The 23,707-nt window shown below is 43.4% G+C and overlaps 1 protein-coding gene across 4 annotated transcripts in view; it reads left to right on the forward strand.

The window, feature by feature from the left end:
- Window positions 1–23,707, forward strand: part of MATN2 (matrilin 2) — a 134,842-nt gene that overhangs the window by 82,402 nt on the left and 28,733 nt on the right. For all 4 annotated transcript variants that reach the window (XM_059394915.1, XM_059394916.1, XM_059394913.1 and 1 more), the window contains exons 6-8: window positions 2,144–2,266; window positions 14,471–14,593; window positions 20,084–20,206. In XM_059394915.1, the coding sequence (XP_059250898.1) occupies window positions 2,144–2,266; window positions 14,471–14,593; window positions 20,084–20,206 (369 nt within the window). The remainder of the gene's footprint in view (window positions 1–2,143; window positions 2,267–14,470; window positions 14,594–20,083; window positions 20,207–23,707) is intronic.

The raw sequence follows: 23,707 nt of genomic DNA on the forward strand, positions 1-23,707 counted from the left end.
TCAACAGACCCCAAACTGGGTGACTGAACTCAACAGAAAGGTATTGCCTCCTAGTTCTGGGCTAGAAGTCTAAAGCTGAGGGGCTGGCAGGGCCGTGCTCCCCCTGGAACCTGGAGGGGAAATCCTCCTTGGTTCTGGCAGTGACTGTTGACCCTTGGTATTCCTCAGCCTGCGGCCATATCACTCCAGCCGCCATCCTCGTGGGGTGTTACGCCTGTGTGTCCGTGTCTTCCTGTAGCATTCTCCTCTCCCTAGAAGGACACCATCCATATTGGGTTACGGCCCACCCATAGGACCTCATTGCCACTCCATTGTATCAGCAAAGATCCTATTTCCAAAGAAGATCACATTCGCAGGTACCAGGGTGAGGACTTCAACTTATCTTCTTGGGAAACACGGTTAGCCCAGAAGACCCAGAACATGCCTCCGCTGTCTCCCCGACCCACCCCTGTCCCACACCATTTGTTCCTCACTGGGATGACTGTAGCCTTCTAACTGGTTTTCTACTATCATACTTGCTCTCTGTGGTCTGTTCTCCATCCCTGTGTTCAGAACCTTTCAGGGACTCCCTGCTTACTCAGAGTAAAAACCAAAGTCATCACAGTGGACCTCAGTGCTTCCCGATGCGCTTGTCCTCACCTCCCGCCTGTCTCTGCTCCAGCCACCTTGAGCTCCCTGTGGGTCCTTCAGTACACCAGGCAGATGCCCACCTCGTGACCTTCGTGCTTGCTGTTCCTTTTGCCCTGGTGCTTGTTCCCTCCCAGTTATCTGCTTTGTTCCTTCCTCATTCAAGACTCTACCCCACTGCCTCCTTCTCCCGAGGCCTCTCCTGGCCACTTCTATTAACTTCCACCATCCTTCCCACCACCCACAGGCTCTATTTCTTTTCCCCAGAATACTCTCCACCTCCTACGAGACGATCTGATTTACTTATTTACTTTATTTTTTGACCACTACCTCCATCATCCAAATGTGAGCCCCATGATGACTGGCATTGGTGTCTGTTTTGTTTTTTTGCTCTATCCTTTGCCCCTAAAACAGGGCCAGGCCCGGGGTAGGTGTTCAGTAAACATTTATAGAATTAATGAGAATTAGGACAAAACATCGTCTCATAATTTACTAAAGCATTTACCATTATTAAATGTTCATCTTATTTTCCAGATTTTTCTTGTCACCATAAATAATGCTGCTATAAATAGCTTATTTCATATAGTTTATCTCCCCCTTTTCTTAATGATTTCTTTGGGTCACATTTCCACAATGAACATGGCCAAATGTCCTTCCAAAAGGACTTTTGTCAATTTATGATGCCACCACCATGAATAGCTCTGACTCTCTTTCCAGGCTACCTTGCCACTCTTGGGTTTTGTCCTGTCTTTATTTGTGCCATTTAATAGTTGTAAGTATTGTAAGCCTTGTGATGGTTTTGACTTGCATTTCTTTTTTTGTTTGTTTAAGATTTTATTTTTTTGTAGAGAAAGAGAGTGAGAGAGAGAGAGGACAAGAGGGAGGAGGGTCAGGAGGGAGAGGCAGACGCCCTGCTGAGCAGGAATCCTTTTTTTTTTTTTTTTTTAAAGATTTTTTTATTTTTTTTTTAGAGAGAGATCACAAGTAGATGGAGAGTCAGGCAGAGAGAGAGAGAGAGAGAGAGAGAGAGAGATGGAAGCAGGCTCCCTGCTGAGCAGAGAGCCCGATGTGGGACTCCATCCCAGGACCCTGAGATCATGACCTGAGTCGAAGGCAGCGGCTTAACCCACTGAGCCACCCAGGCGCCCTGAGCAGGAATCCTAAAGCCCAACTCTATCCTGGGACTCTGGGATCTTGACCTGAGACCTCAGATGCTTAACTGACTGAGCCACCCAGGTGCCCCTGGTTTGCATTTCTTTAACATTTAAATACAGTTGGTCCTGGGTTCTTAAGTCTGTCTTCTGCTATAAACTATCTGTTCTAGATCCCTGATTATTTTTTGGCTATTGGAAGGGAGAAGCCTTGGTTCATTCCTCTTTTCTCCATACTCTTTGGGGGGGCAAAGATATTAATCTTCATTTATATGTGGTATAAGTATGCTGCTATCTCCATTCCATCCAATTATTTGCTTTCCTGTTTGTGTTTCTACTTCAACTCTGTGTTTGAATATTTACAGCTGTGGACTACTGTGCCTCAGAGAACCACGGGTGCGAACACGAGTGTGTGAATGCAGACGGCTCCTACTTTTGCCGGTGCCCTAAGGGATTTGCTCTTAACCCAGATGGAAAAACCTGCACAAGTAAGTTACATTAAAAAAAAGTTTGTGTGTCTGTGTTTTGGGGGACTGTTTTTGGACCTCACATTTTATTTATTTACTTACATTTATTTTAATCCCAGTGTCATTAATATACAGTGTCATATCAGTTTCAGATGTACAATATGGTCATTCAGCAACACCACCGGCATTTTTTGGTGCCCTCGCTATGGGCACTGTGGCACTGGGACCTCTCCCAAGCATGTTGTAAGACAAGATTATGTGCTGGGGAGTCTGAGACCTGCCTCTATTCCTCCTTTGTTAGGCCTATCTTCACTTGTCCTGGGACTTTAGCCCACTCTGTCTCGACCTCACTCTTCAAGGCATTTGACAGAGGTATCTGTCCTTTATTGGAGACCCCTATGGGAATGTTCTTCCAACATTTGCTGAATGTGCTGACAACTGGACCATCTTACTTCATGCTGGCTCAGCCAGGCCATGCCCATCAGTATTAACAGAGCTTAAGGAATACTTTCACTGAAGCCTTGTGGCTTGTGGGTTCAGCTCCGATTCCACACGAGTACAGGGAAATCGCTGAGTTGAAAGGAGTCGATTTTGGTTGCTTTGGGGTGGGGGAGGGGTGGCCAGAAGGCGGTTTGCCGAGAATTGCTCATGCTTTTGTTTGACATATTTAGTTCTCTTTAATTTTAACTATACATACACAAATCAGAATTAATTTGAGCTCCTGAAATCTGACCATAACAAATTTATAAATTAAAGATGTTTTGCAAAAGGATTGCAAGAGCATTCTTTTACGCGTGAAGGTGTTCAGCGCACTTCCGAGGTTGTGTATGGATTATCGTCCTGTAGAGGGGTTCACCTGAGAGAAGCTTGGTTTTGTAAAGTATTAGGGTCCAGCATTTTTAAAAAATGAAGTTTGGTCGTTTTTAAAAAGATTTTATGTATTTTTTTTTTGAGAAAGAGAATGAGCAGGCGAGAGCACAAGCAGGGGGAACAGCAGAGGGAGAGGTAGAAGCAGGCTTCTGGCTGAGCAGGGAGTCCGATGTGGGGCTCAATCCTAGGACCCTGGATCATGTCCTGAGCCAAAGGCAGACACTTAACCGACTGAGCTACCCAGTGCCCCTAAAAAATGAAGTTCAACAGCGGATTAGCATAAGTCATCTCTGAAACATACATCAATGAGAAAATAGGATTTCAATTCATAAAAAGTTCTTTTACCCATAACCTTTCTAAAAGAAATTGACGATGTAAAGCAGGATATACTTGCACAGTATTTTAAAAATCATCCCCCACAAAACTCCTGACATATGAACTTGCCCCTCGATCCCTAAATACCAGCAGCTTCCAAACACTGGAGCTGGAGGACGGGCTGGAGCATGAAATTGCAAGGGACACCTTCAGTCAGAACACACCATTTCTGGAGTCCTAACCATGGGCCAACTGCAAGGCGAGGTCCTTCCTGGACGATAGCATATCTGGGCTGAGTCTTGAAAGCAAAGCCTTCATTTATTGACCAGGCGAAGAAGGCTGAGACAGGGTGGGGGCCTGGAGGAGGAAAGAAATGCAAAGATATGAACCAGACAGTCTCAGGCCCACGCCCGGCCCAGGACCTCCACGCAGTTTATTGAAAGAAGAAGAGAATGAAGGCGAAGACTCCTCTGTTCTCGTCTCCCTTCCCTTCTGAACATTCGGAACCATAAGCCAGCAGCCTGGGCTGTGGTCGTGGCAGGGAACGTGGTCGCTGGGCTGGTAGGTCCGTTCTCTTCTCCAGAGAGGAGGCCGTGTGGCACCAAGGGGCAGCCTTCAGCCTCAGATTGAATTCTCTTCTTTCGCTGGGTGGGCTTGGGCGAGTTATTTGCGCCTCAGTTTCCTCAACTGATAGGGATGAGAATCCTGCCCACTTCAGAGTGTTGTCTTGAAAACTAGATGAAATCATCCGCAGAAACCATTGGGCAAATTGTCCGGTGCTGAGCCAGTTCTCTGAAGGGATGATACTGCCTTCAAAGATTTTAAATCGGTATTTATTTTATACCACACGCCTGAGCTAAGTTTAATCGTGCATAAAAAATTCAAGACCGGGCCCCAGGCTTCCACTGGGATGAGACTTGGAGGCAAACACACATCCCATCCCGTCTCCCTCCTGCCTCTGCAGAACTTCGTCCCTGCCTGGGGTCCCTGTCCCCAGTTCCCAGTGCCTCACCGTCACCCCCACCCTGTGGCTCAGCATGTCTCCTATCCCAGAAGCTCTTGGGACGTGGAGGGTTACAAGCCCCAGGATGATGCCAGCAAGGGGACCCTGGCAGTGGACACCGAAGCACAGGGGCACTGGGAGGAGAGGTCTGGCTGGGAGGCAGGGGACGGACTGGTCCAGTTGGGAGCCTCTCCAATTAGGCACGGAGCCCAGCAGTCCAGCTGCCTCTGAACCCTGGTAGAGTCAAGACCCAGGAATGGGCAGAGAGAAGTGTTAGGCACTTATAGGAGTCTGGGCAGGCAGCATTGGGGACATGTGTCCCCTAGAAAAGGGACCCTCTTCCTCCCATACTCAGGAGCAGCGTGAGACCCAGACCTGGGGAGGTTACTGGAGAGAGGAAGGGCCCCCCTGGCTTACTTGGAAAGCTGCGAGAGCAGGAAATAAAGTGAAATCCAGCAGGAAGAACTGAGAGCCTTGGGAGCACCCCACATCTGTGAGGGACAAGAGCAAGAACCGTGAAAGAGGGGCCAGATAAAAAGACAGAAACAGGATGGGGGCAGAAATTCAGAATCTAGGCAGCCAACCTGTTAGTAATTAATGAGGCATCATGTCAGCTTCCAGCCAAGTCGGCCTGGCTGCTGCTGTGATGTTGAGAGATCTTCTAAAACATTTTTCCACTTCTCATAAACTTGCAGAAAATGAAATAAAACAAAAGATACTCAGTCCCTTAAACGTCTCTATTTTTAACCAAGAGTATATCTGAGGGCTTCATCTAATCACTAAGTATGTAATTATTGTCTGGAAATAAGAGAATGTCAATGTGATTTACCAAGCATCATCAATTTATGTTTAAGCCAAAATAGACATAATAGAGCTTTATGTTCCTGAATAATTTAAAATACATAAGTACTAAAAAAAAAAGCACTTTTTATATCAATCCTGTACCTTGTAGCAACCCATCCAAAGCTATCTTGAATATTTTGTAGAGGGGAGAAGAGTAGAAATATGCAAGTACCATTAATTTGCAAAATATTGGCAAGACTTTTTTTCATTATAATCAAATATATGTAATAGGTTTACCACTGTGACCATTTTGAAGTGTATAGTTCGGTGGCATTGAGAACATTCACCTTGTTGTACGACCATCTCCACCATCCAGCTCCCGAACTTTTCATCTCCCCAAACTAAAACTCCTCCTTATTAAATAACTCCCTATTCCCTCCTCAGCCCCCAGCCCCTGGCAACCACCCTTCTACTTTCTGTCCATATGAATATGCTGACTCTAGGTCCTGGTGTAAGTGGAATCATGCAACATTTGTCCTTTTATGGCTGGCTTATTTCACTTAGTATCATGTCTCCAAGATTCACCCTTCCATGTTGTAGCCTGTGTTGGAATTTCCTTCTTTTTTAAGGCTGAATAATATTCCGTTATATGTAGACATCACACTTTGTTTATCCATTCGTCTGTCACTGGACACCTGGCTTGCTTCCACTTTTGGACTATAGGGAATAATGCTGCTATGAACGTGAATGTTCCAGTGTCTGTTCAAGCCCTGCTTTCAGATCGCTAGATCATATTATGGTAAGACCTTTTGAGGTCTAATGTGAAACCATTACTACTGAGCCAGGCATGAGAACATTTCCAGATGTTCGGGGTCTTTTCATGGGAAAGATAGAGGGCTTCCATCCACTGGACAGGAATTCATGAGTTAAGGCAATTATAAACATTTGTAATTTACATAATAATGCATTGCTACTTGTTATTTTGTTATTTTATTATTTACTGACTTTGAGAGCATTATACTCATTGTGTTTTAGACTCCACTGATAACTTGGTTGACATTCCCATCCTTTTTTTTCAAAGAGGAATGCTTTGAAAGTACTACATGAATATTTGTACTTTTCACTAAAAGTGAAACACGGAGAAAGGGAGTAATTTTATACTGAGTCAGCAACATAAAATACAGATTGTGTAAAATATATCAGTCTTTGGGTTTCCTGGCCAGCTCATGGTTAAGCTACTGTAATAAGCCACTTTTGTGAGACCTGTGTGCATCAGTGACTCTCCATTGGAGGCAGCCTTAAAGTTCAACCTAGTTCTAGCCCAGCCACCTGTCCTACAACATTCCACCATGCCATCATCCAGCCTGCACTTGAATACTCCTACTGACAGGATACTCACAACACCCCACACAGTGCATTCCACTCTGTGCAGCTCTGTCTCTTAGGACATGATTCCTTAAACTAAGCTGATAACTATTTCCTTGCACTTTCAAACTGACAGAACAAATTAAGCTTCTTGTATTTTCTTGGTCACTAAAACTGAGTCATATCAGAATAACTTTCATTTAGTCAGGCATGGAAAATGTGGTAGGAACTATCTATACTTTCATAGACATTCAGGCAATTTGCTGACGAAAGCCCTGTACCCCATAGACCAGATGGAGAAATGTGTGCCGGATGAAAGAATAATTGGTTGGGTCTGTGACCGTCTGAGTGTCTGGACCCAGAAGATGTAAACTGCTGAGCTGAGATCCTCATGGAGGGAGGCTTTTTAAGGAGCTTGGCAAAAAGAAGCCTGAAGAAGGGTGTCTTATATCCTTAGTGACCCCGTGTTGGTTCTTAGTGGGCAATGTTTACACATCTAAGAGTAACACTGATTAAGAGTGATCCTGATCACCATTATTCATTCAACAAATGTTTGTTGAGCACCTACTATGTAACCAGAAACTACTGGAGACAGCATGCTGTGGTAAGTAAAACAGACCAAAACACTGTGCGTATGGACATTCTATTGGAGCGGAGTCAGATGGGCTCACAAGAAACTGGCGTTTGATCAAAGACTTGAAAGAGGTGAGGGAGAGGAGGAGGGAGAGGAGACTTTTGAAGCAGGGGTAACATAGCACCAGTGCAAAGGCCCTGAGGCAGGCACTGTGAGTCTTTGTAATGTTGAGGGACAGCAGACAACAGAGTGAGACATAACTATGTTGTGTTATGGTCCATGGAACATAGAGCCTGTGCTCTCCATAGTCATATCTTTGAATCCCCAAATTCCAGTGATACTGAGGTCATAGTCACTTCCCTATTCTAAAAACCCAAACTGGCTTTGTTTGTTGCCCATATTTTGTGTTTTGGATATAGACATCAGAAGCTATACATAATGTCCCCAGCAATTTTCCCTGATTATTATTTTCTCTGTTACTGGGCACTTCCCACACTGTTCTTTTTTTCTATTTTTTTAATGCTCTTTTTCCATGGCAACTCATTTCACAATTAAGAGCATGTATACTTATTTCTAATGCCTTTTTTGATTATAAAAGTAATATATACTTATTGTAGAAAACTGGATCATATAGAAATGAAATCATATCAAATAAAATGACTTATACTCTCATCACCCAGAGACAACCATGGTTAATACTGATTTGCTATGTTTCTCTACAGTTTTTTTTAAGGCATATGCATATATTTTTATGGAGTTGAGGTCATATGGGATAACATTAAACTATGAGCATTTTCACGTGTCATTTAAATTTTATCAAAAACATCTAAAAACATTTTTAATTTCTGCATGATGTTCCATTGTAAGTATGTATCACAAACTGTTCAACAATTTGGCTGTTCAAATTGTATTGTGATAAACATCCTCATATGTGAGTCTTTGCATTTTTGACCAGAAATAAAGCATAAAAGGAAATTTATGGAGTCAAAGACTGTTAACAGTTTTAAGGTTTTTTGTTTTTTTTAAGATTTTGTTTGTTTATTTGACAGAGTGTGACCCAGCAAGAGAGGGAACACAAGCAGGGCGAGTGGGAGAGGGAGAAGCAGGATCCCTGCTGAACAAGGAGCCTGATATGGGGCTCAATTCCAGGACCCTGGGATCATGAGCTGAGCCAAAAGCAGGCACTTAATGACTGAGCCACCCAGGCACCCCAATTTTAAGTCTTTTGATTTGTATTGCAAAATTATTTTCCAAAAAGTTTGTAACAACTTATACTCCTCTCTAAGTGTTTTAAGGAGGCGATTTAAAACTTTTTTGCTAACTTGCTAAGAGAAAATTTTTTTTTATCATTGCTTTATTATCGTATCTAATTACCTTTTTCATAAAACTATATAGTAATATGTAGAGATAATTGACAAATATATATGTTTTTGGTGTTGTTATTTGATTAATGAAAAGTCTGTTCAAATTAAAATTAACTCAAGAAGAAATAGATCATGTAAATAATGCCTCTATCTATTAAAAGAAATTATAAACCATCCCTAGGACTAGTTAGCGTAACTGGTGAATTCTACCAAACATTTGAAGAAGAACTAATACTAATTTTACACAAATGCTTCAAGAAAATCAAAGAAGAGGGACCATTTTTCAACTTATTCTGTGAAGCCAGAATTACCCCAACACAAAACTCAGAAAAATAATAAACTACGCACAAATATCCCTCATCAAATACATGTAAAAGTTCTTTAAATATTTTTTAACAATCAAATCCTACAGTCTATAAAAAGGAGAGTACATCACAACCAAGTGAGATTTATCCCAGGAATTCAAGGTTTGTTTAAGATTCAAACCTTGATCAGTATAATTCACAATATTAATATACAAAAAAAAGCAGAAGCCATATAGCCCAACTCAGTAGATACAGAAAGAACATTGGACAAGACCCGACATTCAGTTACAATTTTCCAAAAAAAAAAAAAAAAACCTCTATGCAAACCAGGAATGATGAGAACTGCCTCGATCTAATAAAGTCCATCAGTGGAGATACCATCAGGTAACATCATACTTCATGATGAAAGACTGAAAGTTTCCTTACAGGATTAGAAACAAAACAGGACACCCATTTTCCCCACCTCTTTTTAGCATTGTATTATAGGTTCTGGCCATTGTAATAAGGAAGAAAGAAAGAAATGAAATGTAGATTGGAAAGGAAGAATTAAAGCGTCTTTATTAACAGACAACATGATCATCTGTGTAGAAAATTCAGTGGCATCTACCAAACAAGCTACTAGAACTTTTAAGAGTTTAGCAAGGTTGTAGGACCCAAGGTCTATATGCAAAACACAACTATTTTTTATATTTTTTTAATGGAAAATCAAAATTAAGATTAAAAAATATCATTTACCATAGCATCAAAATATGTAGTTATCTATGGATAAATTTGACCAAAAATGTGAAACATCTATACACTGAAAGCTACAAAACATCGCTAAGGGAAATTAAAGAATACTTAGCAAAACAGATATATCGTGTTCATGGATCCGAAGACTTAATATTTAACTGCCTGTTCTTTCCAAAGTGATCTACCCACCAAAGCAATATTTATCATGATCATACCATGCTTTTTTGCAGAATTTGACAAGCTGGAGGCACCTGGGTGGCTCAGTTGTTAAGCGTCTGCCTTCAGCTCTGGTCATAATCCCAGACTCTTGGGATCAAGCCCCACATCAGGCTCCCTGCTCAGCGGGAAGCCTGCTTCTCCCTCTCCCATTCCCCCTGCTTGTTTTCCCTCTCTCACTGTCTCTCTCTCTCTCTCTCTCTGTCAATTAAATAAATAAATAAAATCTTAAAAAAATAAAAAGAAGAAGAAACTGACAAGCTCATTCTAAAACATATGTGAAGGGTGTCTGAGTGGCTCAGTGTATTAAGCCTCTGCCTTCAGCTCAGGTCACGATTTCAGGGTCCTGGGATCGAGCCCAGGATCGGGCTCTCTGCTCAGTAGGATCTTGCTTCCTCCCTCCCCTCTTTCTGCCTACCTCTCCATCTACTTATGATCTCTGTTGAATAAATAAATAAAATCTTTAAAAATAAATAAATAAACATATGTGAAAATGCAAAGGATTAAAAGTCAAATGAATTTTGAAAACAATGCACAAAATTGGAGAACTTAAACTGCCTGATTTATAATACTAATTAAAAAGCAACAGTAATCGGGGCGCCTGGGTGGCTCAGTGGGTTAAGCCTCTGCCTTTGGCTCAGGTCATGATCTCAGGTCCTGGGATCGAGCCCCACATCAGGCTCTCTGCTCATCGGGGAGCCTGCTTCCTCCTCTCTCTCTCTGCCTGCTTGTGATCTCTGCTGTCAAATAAATAAATAAAATCTTAAAAAAAAAACCAACAGTAATCAAGACAGTGTGGTATTGGTGTAAAGATGGACATACAGGTCAACGGGACAGCAGAGAGTCCAGAAATAGACCTACACATATATGGTGGAATGATTTTCAGTAAAGATGCCAAGGCAGTTAATGGGGGAAAGGATAATGTCTTCCACAAATGGAACAATTGGATTGCAAAAAAAAAGAAGAAAAAAAAAAGGTAACTTCAAGTTCACCTCATACCACATACAAAAATTAACTTGTAATGGATTTTAAACTTAAATATAAGAATAAAAACTATAAAAATTCTGGAAGAAAACAGGAGATCTTAGTGACCCTGGGTTAGGCAAAGGTGTCTTAAATAGGACATGAAAAGTACAATTGATAAAAATTTAAAAGTGAATAACTTGAACTTTATTAAAATTAAAGCTCTTATTCTTCAAAAGACACCATTATTAAAATGAAAAGGCAAACTATAGACTGAAAAAGAAATACTTGCAAAAGTTATATCCAACAAAAATTTATATTTAGAATATATAAAAAATTCTTGACATTTAATAATGGGAACAACCAACCCAACAAAAATGGACAAAAGATTTGAACATATACTTCTCTAAAGAGGATATAGAGATGGCAGATACTCATATGAAAATATATGCAACAGTGTTAGTTGAGTTTATTTTGCAAAATAAAGCCACAGTGAGACAATTACTCCACCCTAAAAGAATGGCTACCATGACCAAGTGTTGGTGAGGATGTGGAGCAATTGGAACTCTCATAAAGTGCTGTTGAGAATGTTTAAGAAATAAGCACATGTCAACCATATGACCCAGCCATTCTCCTCATAGATGTTGACTCAAGAAAAATAAAAGCGATGTCTACGTAAAGATCTATATACATGAGTGTTCTTGGCTACTTTATTTGTGATAGCCCCAAACTAGAAATAACTCAAATCCCTACACTAGGTAAATGGATAAATAAACTGTGGTATATCCATGGAATGAAATACTATAAAAATGAACAGCTACTGATATTCATGAACATGGATGAATGTTAAAATAATTATGATGAGTGAAAGAATCTAGACAGGGGGCACCTGGGTGGCTCAGTCAGTTAAGCGTTTGCCTTCAACTCAGGTCATGACCTCAGGGTCCTGGGATCAAGCTCTGCATCAGGCTCCCTGCTAGGCAGGGTGTCTGCATGTTCCATTCCCTCTGCCTTTGCCCCTCCCCCCTGCTCATGCTCTGTCTCTCTTTCTCTCAAATAAACTCTTAAAAAAAAAAAAAAAAGAACCTAGACCTACAGTAAGAATACTCCATTTTAATAAAATTCTGAAAACTGAAACTTTTGAAAGATTAATGATTATATGGGGCCAGAGGATTTGGAGAAGAATGAATTAGACACACTGGAAAACTTTAGAGAGGAACGTGTAAGTTCATTATCTCGATGGTGGTGGTGGTTTCGTGGAAGCATACATTTGCGAAAATTCATCAAGCTATTCATCCTAAATATGTGCTTTTTGCCTGTTGTTTCTTAATACAACTCAAAACAGGTAGGGGAGACTGTATCACTCAGAACCATGCATGTCATAACACCCAGAGAGCCTGTAAGAATGTTCTAGACTATCACCACTGAGTAGAACTTACTATCATGGGAGCCTGGGTGGCTCAGTGGGTTAAGCCGATGCCTTCGGCTCAGGTCATGATCTCAGGGTCCTGGGATCGAGTCCCGCATCGGGCTCTCTGCTCAGCGGGGAGCCTGTTTCCCTCTCTCTCTCTCTCTGCCTGCCTCTCCGTCTACCTGTGATCTCTGTCTGTCAAATAAACAAATAAAATCTTAAAAAAAAAAAAAAAAGAACTTACTATCATGAAGCAAATGTCCAGTATGTGCACTACCCAGTACAATAGTCAGAAGCTACTGTGGCTACTGAATACTTGAGAAGTGGCTGGTGTGACTGAGGAACTGGGTTTTTAATTTAATTTTCTAAAAAGATTTATTTATTTATTCATTCCTTTATTTATTTGAGAGAGTGTGCACACGCTTGTGGGGAGGTGAGGAGCAGAGGGGGAGGGACAAGCAGACACAGGGTCCAAAAAGGAGTTTGGACACAGGAGTCCAAAATCATGAGTTTGATGCTTAACTGAGCCACCCAGGTGCCCCCAATGTAATTTAATTTTAACCCATTTTGATTTAAATGGCCACATTCGACACATGGTTCTAGATTAAAGGAAGCTAAGCATAAATGAAAACTAAATATATCTCTGACCCTATACTGGATCCTATTAATGGAAGAGTAAAAACGCTATAAACAGCCCAATTAGATAACTCATATGACTAGAATATGGATGGTAGATTAAAGTATTATATCAATGTAGATTTGTGAATTTTATAACTATACTATGGTGATGCAAGAGAATATCCCTTCCCTTAGGAAGCTCACAGTGTATTGAATGAAAAAAGACCAAGATGTATGTAACTGACCTCAAGGAGTTCAGAAAGATGAGCAAATGATAAAGGAGATGGGGTAGAATGTTAACAATAGGTAAATCTGGATAGAGTATATGGGTGTTTCTTGTATTTATATCCTTGAATTTTTATGTTTGCTCCTTCTTGTAAATTTAAAATTGTCTCCAAATTAAAAGTTTTTAAAAAAATAACCTCATATGTGATTATGATATATTTTTTTAAAACTTCCAGTCTTTTTGAGGGCCGGCTGGCCCTTGATCTCAGGGTTGTGAGTTTGAGCCCCACATTGGGTATAGAGATTACTTAAAAATAAAATCTTAAAAAAATAAAGAGTTCCAATCTTTTAAGGATATGTTATGAAGTATCTATGGACAAAATGATAGAACATCTGGGGTTTGTTTCAAAGTAACATGGAATCCTAATATAGGAGAAACAGATTGATTCTCTTGAAGCTGAGTGCGATGTACATGAGTTTATTATACACTTCTGTCCCTTTAACATGCCATGACTTTAAATTGGGAAGAATTGGCATTCACTCAATGTTTTTCCTTTTAAGGATATTGTGTGCCTTTCTCTTACTCATTTTGTTTCCTATGGTACTGGCTGGGAAAGCTCATTTATACCAAATGTTTCATTATGAAAGTGATATCCTTAGGTCACGTATTCCTTAATGCAATAAAAATCTTCATCACAACAAAAATATTTCTTTTATGACCCCACCAGTGGCCAACTATTTCGAGCAATTTTAAGCAGTGGGTCCAATTCCCATGAGAGCAAAAAACTTTGATCAGACCCTTCCATAGAAGCCACTTTCCTTATCTAAGAATGCTTATACAGTTAAAACCCCATTATAAAAAATTCCATGTAACCTTGTTTTTTCTTGATGTTTTGGTTTGAATTAATCAAGAGATCATGTTCTCCGACTGGGAAGGCTTGAGAAAAATCTAAGCGAAGAGGAGTCCAGTGAAATAATGAGAACAGTACTTTGCTATCCGAATATCTATGCTGTTCACTCCATTTTCCCAGGATCTGACTTGGTGTCCTGTTGTTTGGCTCAGTGTTTGAGGGATTTAAGTGGTTTGGAGTTAGGCTTTGGGAAGATTTCATTGTTTTAATTGCATAAATTCCATAAAGCATTGAACTAAGTAAGCTCTCTCTTCCCAGCCTTTGATACAACAAACAGATTCTCCATCACACTCTTCTATTTTAATGGCTCTTACATGAACCAGGACAAGGAAAGCATTTTCACAAATTCATGTGCTGCATAAACATTTTGTAACATGCCGAGAAAGTTCTCGCTGGGGGGCCGTATCTCTAAACATGGAAATAGCTTTATTGAGAGATCCCTTCATAGCAGGAGTGTTTGAGGTTACAGGAATTTATTTGTTTAGGGAAAGTGAAGACTGAATATCCCTTGGTTTTCCTGTTTGACTTATTGTTTCGTTCATCATTATTACGATTTTTCTTTCTCTCCAGAGATAGACTACTGTGCCTCGTCTCGTCATGGATGCCAGCACGAGTGTGTTAACACAGATGAGTCCTATTTCTGCCGCTGCCTAAAAGGTTTTACCCTGAATCCAGACAAGAAGACCTGCAGAAGTAAGTCGCCCTGGGTGTAGAAGGGCTTGTTCCCTCAATGCCCTGCTAATTTTCCTTGTCCTTGCAAGTCTTAAGCAGATTTACTTGTACTTAGCATTTGTGTTCACGAACACTCTTCTGCCCTTGAGTTTACCTTTTGTCATCCTTGATTCTGTGATAGGGATGATTTCTAGAGACTGAATAGCACCACAACGTGTATTTGGGACTTGTCTGGGCCCAGAGACAGGAGGTAAAAGAGGTTAGTTTCTTCCCGTTATACTAGTTGAGATATCTGATGGTTGCTAAGGGGGCGGAAATTGCTGCTCTATCCTCTTTGACATGAAGGAAGGAAAAACTATGATTCTGGGGCATCCCTGCAGGGTTCAAGAGGTACATGGTGTCAACAGGCTGAAATGAATGAGATGCTGCGTGGCTCAAGTCAGCTGGCGCATCAAGGGGGACTAGAGCATTTCCCCAAATGGGATCTCTTTAAACCAGACTGTCCCTGAGAAACCACTAGAATGGAAGGTCCACAAGGACAGAGAGGCTTCTCACTCTCCCACTCTTGAATCCTCAGCTCCCCAAGGGCTTGGCACATGGAGGTGTAACACAAGACTTATTGAGCGGATGACTGAAGGAATGAGTAAACGGATCTCTTTGAGATTTATCATCCTGAGAAATTGTCACTATTATTTGAATTACTCGATCTCTTTAGAAAGATGGTCCTTTTAAGGTGTGCAGATTGTGAACTTTTTAAAGAAGTATTTCCGTGATCAGTCGACACCAAATTGCTCATGTTCTCCTGGCAGTCTCGTTTACAGAACTTTCTGGAGGCCCCACTTAGGGGTGTATGTTCCCATGCACTTCTTCCCTTGCCTCTTCCTGGTGACATGTACAGAAGGGCTCTGTATTGTAGGCAGGACTGAATTTTCAAATGTTTGACCATGAATTTCTCTTGAAAAAGCCCTGTAGGCTATAGAACTGAATCCAGACAGGGCCCATTCTGCTCCCAGGACATACGGACTTAGCCACTCACTCTAATAAGTGTTAGACCTTGTATGGTGGGATGGTTGCAGAGCCCATGTTTTGAAACTGAGCCTCTCTCATAAAAGATAATTCCTACGGTCTTGCCTAGATGCAAGCCCTGGAAAATTCGAGTATTATATAAGAATCTGCACTGAGAGCATTCAGAATGTGAAAACAGTTAGGTGGAATATTTTCCATTAGACCACACATGCGTTCATTATGGTGAAGGGCCAATTTTTCTGGCCAGGCCACTCCTCTCTGCTGTTTACACCTTTTTCTAGGGATAAGTGTGTCCGTGGCTAACTATACCCAGGGAAGATCAGTCCCAGGTGGACTCTGTTGCAGACCAAAAGTTCTTAGTAGGGGATCATTAGATCTGGTTCAACTCAGGCACACGTTGTGGTTGCCAGCTTCATGTGTGTTACTAATAGAGGGAAAAGGGAACAAGTTAGAGATAGGGCCATCAGTACAGAGGAATTTGCTTGAAGCTCTCATCTCTTATTTATTTATTTATTTGAGAGAGGAGAGAGCGAGCAAGCAGGCACGAGTGGGAGAGGGAGAGAGAATCTCAAGCAGATTTACACTGAGCATGGAACCTTGAGATCATGACCTGAGCTAAAAGCAAGAGTCGGCCACTTAGCTGACCACACCACCCAGGCGCCCCTGAAGCTCTTCGTCTCTTATCAATCATCTAGGATTCCTTCAACCTCTGCCGCTCCCCCACATCCTGCCTGGAGAGTCACTTGGAGTAAGAGGAGGGTCTAAGGTGGTGGACACATGCATAGTCATCAGGCGAGGAGGGAGGTCAAGATCAGAAGTGCAAGTGGAGAGGAGGTGACCATGGGGAGTAGCCTGACCACCACAGAGGAGCCCACAGATGGGCCTGTTTCCAGGCTGTGGCCCAGTCCCGAGTCTCTAATGCTGGTTCATTTCTGTTTAGCAATTGCAGCTCCATGTTCTCTAGCCAGGTGTCCTGCTTTTTCATCCAAGAAAAATGGAATTTGTTTCTAAAACCCCATATCCTCACCAGTCCTTCTCCCAACATCCTCTCTTATTGCTACATTTTCCATTGTCTGTGCAGACCCAGCCCTGGGCTCAGGAGGTCAGCCTCTCCCCTGACTGAATGTTTGCACTCTGTCCATTATGGCAGACAGCTGTTAATGGAAGTAAGCGCTCCCTGTCTCTCTGGGGCATTACATGGAAGAAGGAAACAAGCAATTCAATTTAAATTTGCAGTTCGTTATTAGGAGTTTGAAGATCTAAAGAGCGTTATGGACCTCGAGCTCAGGGTACAGCCATTTGCATTTAATTGATGGTGGATGGATATGGGTGATTTTCAAATCTAATAAGAAATCTGTTTTTCCAAGGAATTTGATGTCATCCAATTAAGGTGGAAAACAAAGTTCTGTTCAAGACAGAATTCTACTGAAGAAAACTCTCTTGGCTGGGCTTTCTTCTTCCTCCTCATCTGGGCACAATTCCTTTTTCTAGAAAGTACTGTCATCATTTTAAAGCATAAATTATTAAGGCGGTGGTGCAAAGCGCAGAAACTGGGACTGGCCTGGCTGTTGAGGTGGGGCCTGCGGGTAGAATCCTTTGTGGGTGTGACCTGTGTGCTGGGCTCCAGGATGGCTCATGCTGGCACCAAGGCTGTGCTCGCCGTTGCTCGGAGACATCATACTTGAAGAGCTGGGATGGCGTCCACGGGTTGGACAGAGCTGGGAGATGTGAGGGCTGGTCTTAGCCGTGTCACTCATACTGCTCCTGCGACCCTGAACATACTACTCTCTTTCTCTGGACCTGGATTTGCTAAACCAAAGGACGTCCTGCTTTAACATCTGGTAGCCTGTACAATTTTTCTGAAATGTGCTCTCTGTGCCAGCCACTCCATGGGCATTATAATTCACTGCCTGGGGTCCCCACTCTTTCATGTTTTTATGTTGTACCTTCTCAGCAACGTCTCCAGCTTTCTTGTGAGTTGGCCCCTATAAGCTCTGTTTAAAATGTTTTGTCTGATGGTCTTGCCAACTGATCTCACGTGGGCTTCACCAGGTAAAGCTACCCTCTAGCCCGGCCTGTGTGTAGCACTTACGGTTAGCGAGGAGACTGAACCAGATCTGGGGCACATAGTAGGTACTCAGTAAATACTGATGAAGTGATGCACATGTGAAGAAATGTAACTCAAGCATGTAAAGGCGGCCAAGATCCACGGTTAAACCTTTGCAGTCAGGAACCCTTTGGAGAAGAGCTGCCTTGCTGTTTGCCAGATAGCTGAGTGGTAACATCTTTAAGACTCGGAATGATTTTCAGTTTAATTATTTCATATGTAAATCTTTCTTTAAAATAATGCTGGGGGTAGTGCCTGGGTGGCTCAGACAGTTGAGTGTCTGACTCTTGATTTTGGCTCTGGTCAGAATCTCAGGGTCCTCTCATGGCTCAGCAGGGAGCCTGCTTGAGATTCTCTTCCTCTCCATTGGCCCCTCCCCCCACTTGTGTGTGGGCATGCTCTCTCTCTGTCTTGCCTCTCTCTCAAATAAGTAAATAAATCCTTAAAAAGAGAGAGACAGAGATTGGTTTTTAAGAAATTGTGATAAAATATACATACCATAAAAACGACCATTCTAAACATTTTTAAGTGTACACTTCAGTGGCATTAAGAACATTCCCATTATTGTGCAATCATCCTTAAACTACAGAACTTTTTCATCTCTCCAAATTATACCCATTAAACAATGACTCTCCATTCCTATCTCCGCCTCCCAGCTCCTGGCAACCACCATTCGATTTTCCGTGTCTCTGAATTTGCCTGTTCAAGTTACCTCATATAAGTGGAATCATATAATATTTGTCCTTTTGTGTCTGACTTATTTCACGTCCCACAATGCCTTCAGGCATCATCCACAATATAGCATATCTCAGAATTTCCTTCCTTTTTAAGGCTAAATTCAAGTCCTTGCTTTTGATTCTTTTGGGTAATTACCCACAAGTAGAATAATTCTCTATTTCAGGAAACTCCATACTGCTTTCCATAGTGGCTGAATGCTGGCTTTATAAAAACAGCATTTACCGAAAACAATTTGACCTTTCTTTGAATGTGTAAGGAAATGATTCCTGCAGACCCTCGGCTATGTGGCCCCAGACTATAGGGCTCTTTGTACTCTGTGTCTCTTTGCTTGGTTGTTGTTGTTATTGTTGTTGTTTTGGTTTTTTTTTTTTTTTTTTGGTCTGTTTGTATGTGGCCAGTGTTTTATTGACAGACCCCTTTTTCCTCACTGAAGCTCCTTGCTTGTTTCCCAGTATTCAGTTCTGTTCCACACAGGTAATGTGGTTGACAAGTTCCGTGCTGAAACCACGCTCAGCTCCCCTCATGCAGAAGCGATGAGTTACAGAGTGTGCCAAGGGATCAATGACGCTTGTGGTGGTGTCTCTCCTCTCTGGCCATTCCTTGCGTGTGGAGAGAATGCTCTCTGCATGCTCCATCTGCAGCCACTTCTGCTCAAACTCTGTGCCCTTAGAAAGTTCCACCCACCAGTCACCTGGGAGGATGCATCATAGCCCCTTGGAGGGATGGTTGCCAGGCTGGCTTAGATCAGTCATGACTCATGTCTTGGGGGTCAGGGTTCAGTGCCAAGAATACAGGGTAATGGTTGTTGTCAAGGCAACCAGCAGTGTCTACCACATCCCCAGAAGAAAGAACAATGAGTTAGACAGCTTCAGTTCAGCCACGAATGTGACAGTTCTTCCAACACCAGTCTCATGAAGGCCCTCCACGAGGTCATTTGATTTCCCTGTTCTCCATCTCCCCTATAACCTGCTCTTTGTGAGCTCCTGTGATTCAAACATTTTCTACCAGGAAATGAAATGCTCGTTGGCTCCTGGTTATGATGCCACTCCCATCTAGGGGCAGAAACTGAGCTTGGATCGGGACAAATGTCTATACAGGACACAACTGCCACAACCCGGGGCAACATCAGATGTGTCTTCTCCACTTTTTTTGATATGGAGGCCGCCATGATCTCATGTGGAGCGAGCTTAAGCCTTTGGACCCTTCTCAATGGAACTGCCCCGTCCTGCCTCCCCTAGAGAGCTGGATGTGTTTTGCACGATGAACTTTTGTTGGCTCTGCCTTGTGCTGTTCAATGTCATTGTCAGATATCACTGCTTTGAGCCCTACTGATCAGGTTAACTGGAAGAAAGACTAAGTAGATTTTCTGGGTATTTCTTTCTTGTGAAGGGACAGGCTAGGGATTATGGTCCTCAATTCATTTCACCTGCCTTTGATCATCAAAAGGCAGAAAGACCCGAGCTGGAGGAATCCAGACTTCTGATCCCGGGTTCTCCTTCAAACCAGCTCTCAGAGAGCAAGAGTTGTCTTCTCTGTCCTGTAGAGCGCCTTGTTTACTGAGTATGTGCCGTGAGGGGCTGACCGCACAGCCGTGGGAGAAGCTCAGAATTTTCAGGAGAGTCTGCCCTTTCTCCCCTCAGGGATCAACTACTGTGCGCTGAACAAACCAGGCTGTGAGCATGAATGCATCAACACGGAGGAAGGCTACTACTGTCGCTGCCGCCGGGGCTACACCCTGGACCCCAATGGCAAGACTTGCAGCCGTGAGTGTGCTGGAGCGGGCAATTCGGATGGGAGGACATGGTCCACACGTAGTCCCCAGGGCTCACTTCCGAAGCTGCTAGGTCTCCTAAGGGCCGGATGGTCTTTCCCTGCCTCAGTTTCATCATCCATAAAATGGGACTATTCATGCTACCCACCTCCAGGACTGGGTTATGAGGATTAAAAGAATCAATATGTATAAAACACTTAGAAAAGTGCTGCTAAATATCCACAATAGCCAAATTATGGGAAGAGCCCAGATGTCCGTGGACAGATGAATGGGTAAAGAAGGTGTGGTATGTATACACCATGGAATATTACTCGGCCATCAAAAAGATGATATCTTGTCATTTGCAATGATGTGGATGGAACTAAAGGGTCTTATGCTAAGCAAAACAAGCCAATCAGAGAAAGATAATTATCATGATCTCACTCATAATTTAAGAACAAAACAGAGGATCATAGAGGAAGGGAGAGAAAAATGAAACAAGACTAAATCAGAGAGAGAGAGACAAAACAGACTCTTAATCATAGGAAACAAACAGGGGTGCAAGAGAGGAGAGGGGGATGGGGATGGGGTAACTGGGTGATGGACTTTAAGGAGGGCATGTGGCATAATGAGCACTGGGCATCATAGAAGACTAATGAGTCACTGAACTCTACCTCTGAAACCAATAATACACCATGTGTTAATTGATTGAATTTATTTTTTTTTTATTTTATTTTTTTTTTAAAGATTTTATTTATTTATTTGACAGACAGAGATCACAAGTAGGCAGAGAGGCAGGCAGAGAGAGAGAGAGGAGGAAGCAGGCTCCCTGCTGAGCAGAGAGCCCGATGCGGGGCTCGATCCCAGGACACCGAGATCATGACCTGAGCTGAAGGCAGCGGCTTAACCACTGAGCCACCCAGGCGCCCCAATTGATTGAATTTAAATTTAAAAAAAGAAAAGTGCTGCTAAAACATCTGCACAAAACCCCTCCTTGGAGGGTCTGGTTACCCTTAATTTTCAGAGTAGGAAACTGAGGAAATGTTTCAAAGTGCTGCTACATATTAATGAGCGCTCAATAAATATCAGCTAATGTTAGTCTTCGCTGTTGAGAGTGCTGATTAAGCCAGACCTGCTGGAATCTAAAATCCAAGCACGACTACCTATCAGACATGTGTTCCCAGGCAAGGTATATAACTTTGCTAAGCCTTGATTTTCCCATCTGTTGAAAAAAGTGACAGTAGTAGCAGTAATGATGTGCTCAAGTTTTTAAGGGGAATAAGCAGTCTCTTAGCCTGGGCCTGGCACAAGGAAAACACAATGAAAGATCATCATTCATTATGACCACGGAGCCTGGGAGAGTGACCAGTGTGGCTGCAGGCTAGGACAAGGGGCCAAAAGGGACAGACTTCAGAAAGTACGTGGGCTACCACAGAGCTGGTCTGAGGGCAGAGCTGGGAAATATGGGACTTTTTGTGAAGCCTTTCTTAATTTTCTTGTGTAAGAGGCACAACAAATCTCCATTTGGTGATGTAAATGCATGGAAACTTGTAGGCTTTGCCAGCTGGAAGGTTCCATCATGGTTTATGAGGCACAGTCTCCACTGGTCCAGGCCAGCGGGGGTGGGGGCTCATGAGCACTGTGACCCTGCTCCACTGGGAGAGGGGCTCCGTGACATGGCCCAGCACAGAAGGGGCCCTTTGTGCGGCTCTCTACCCGGCAGGCCGCACATCTGCTCCGGCTTTGTGGACAGAGAGAGATTGTGGATGAGAACAGAGCAGCTGTTGAACATTTGGACCTCAGACTGCCAGAAGGGGAAATTTCACAGATGAAGTATTAGGTATAGAGCAATCCCCAGGAAAACTTGTGCCCCTTCAGTCTGTAGAGGGAACAAAGTGCCTCCAGTAGGCTTTCTAAGGACTGATCTCGGAGGTCAAAGAACTTTTGAACCAGAAAGTTAGCGCTGCTCTGCACTTGCCTCTGGAAATCTCTGAGTCCTGATGAGAAGCCTGTGGGGAGCAGGGATGCCCTGGTAAAGATGGATCTGGGTACATTCTGCCTTCTTCCAGGAGTGAGGGGTCAGCCAGCTGACCGCCCTGGCAAGTGTCCCAGGACAGACCTGGCACAACCTGATGGAGCCCACCTAGAGCCCTAGGGGCCAAGCCTGTTCCTCTCTCCCAGCCTGCCTTGGGGGAACCTAGCAGGGCTCAGAATGGGCCCCAGAAGAGATTGGGCCATACTGTCTCTTGGATCAAATAAGAATGACCGCTTTGCTTCAAGAGAGTATAAACCAAACCATTTCTTCCTAGGAGTTAGTTCCCAAAGAAAGCCATGGTAACCTGTTCCCTTCAAGTACTCAGGGAGCCCCAGCCCTAATGACAGCAAGCATACTGGTGAAGTGCATACTCCTTGAGGCTGTGGTGAGCCCTTTCCAGGCACCCACTCACTCTATCCTCACTGTAGCCATAGGAGACATCTACAGCCTTATCCCTATTCAAAAACAAGAAAACTATGGCACCAAAGGATTAAGTAACTTTCCCAGTGTCCCATGACTGGTTCACGGTGGAACCAAGATGTGAATCCAGGCTTCTGGCCCCTGAGATCCTGCAAGAGTTTGCAGTAGGCGCATCCAATAGTGCAATGTTCTAGAAGGCACCACCCTGGGCCCTTCTGCGGAGCCAAAGGCCCGGCACAAGGCCTTCAATGTGTCTCCAGTCCCTGGGTATGCATTTTCTCCATCAAGGAAATCTGGGAGGCAGCCTGTGGGGCTGTCTGTGGGAGCCGCTCACCACAGGTCTGTGTTCACTGTCCTTCACTGCTCACTGCCCAGCGGGGCCAGCTGTGCTGGGCTCGGGTACCAGGATTGGCCACACAGGCAGCCTGTGGCTCTGGGTGGTTTTCTGCATCTGGGTGTCCTGGGTAGGGGGGGATGAAAAATGAAACTTTACCATTAATTCTTTCCCAGCAATACTTAGTAAGCTTTCCCTCAGCGATTACTGTGTCAGGTCTAGTCTGAGGGCCGTACCTCTGTCAGGTCCTCTCCTCACCACATTCCTCTAAGAAAGCAGCTGTCGTCATCCCCACTTCTCAGGTGGGGAAGCCATGGCCCAGAGGCCCAGGGACCGCCCAGCATTGCCTGGCCAGGAAGTGGTACCAGTGGGATTTGAGCCCAGCTTGTGTGATGCCACCACTCTCATTCCTAAGCTCTGTGGCTTTGGGCAGGCAGCTGAGCCTCCCTGAGCCTTGCTTTCCTCTCTGAGATGGGACTCCCACCTGCCTGTGGCCCTGGGGACTGTAGATGAGGGCGCCAAGGCCCTGGCACAAAGTGCTGCTGTCACTAACCCCAACACGGGAGGTGTAGACACTTCACTGGGAGAATGAACAAACTAGGCTGAATTTCTAGAGGCCCCTTGCACCAGGTGGAATGGAATCTTCCAGCAGCGCTCTTTGTGATGCCAACGAAGTCAATAGCTCCTAGGACCCCACCCCTCCACCCCCACACAGCAGTCGGTGT

The sequence above is a fragment of the Mustela nigripes genome, chromosome 3 (assembly GCF_022355385.1).
Source record: "Mustela nigripes isolate SB6536 chromosome 3, MUSNIG.SB6536, whole genome shotgun sequence".
Classification (NCBI taxonomy): domain Eukaryota; kingdom Metazoa; phylum Chordata; class Mammalia; order Carnivora; family Mustelidae; genus Mustela; species Mustela nigripes.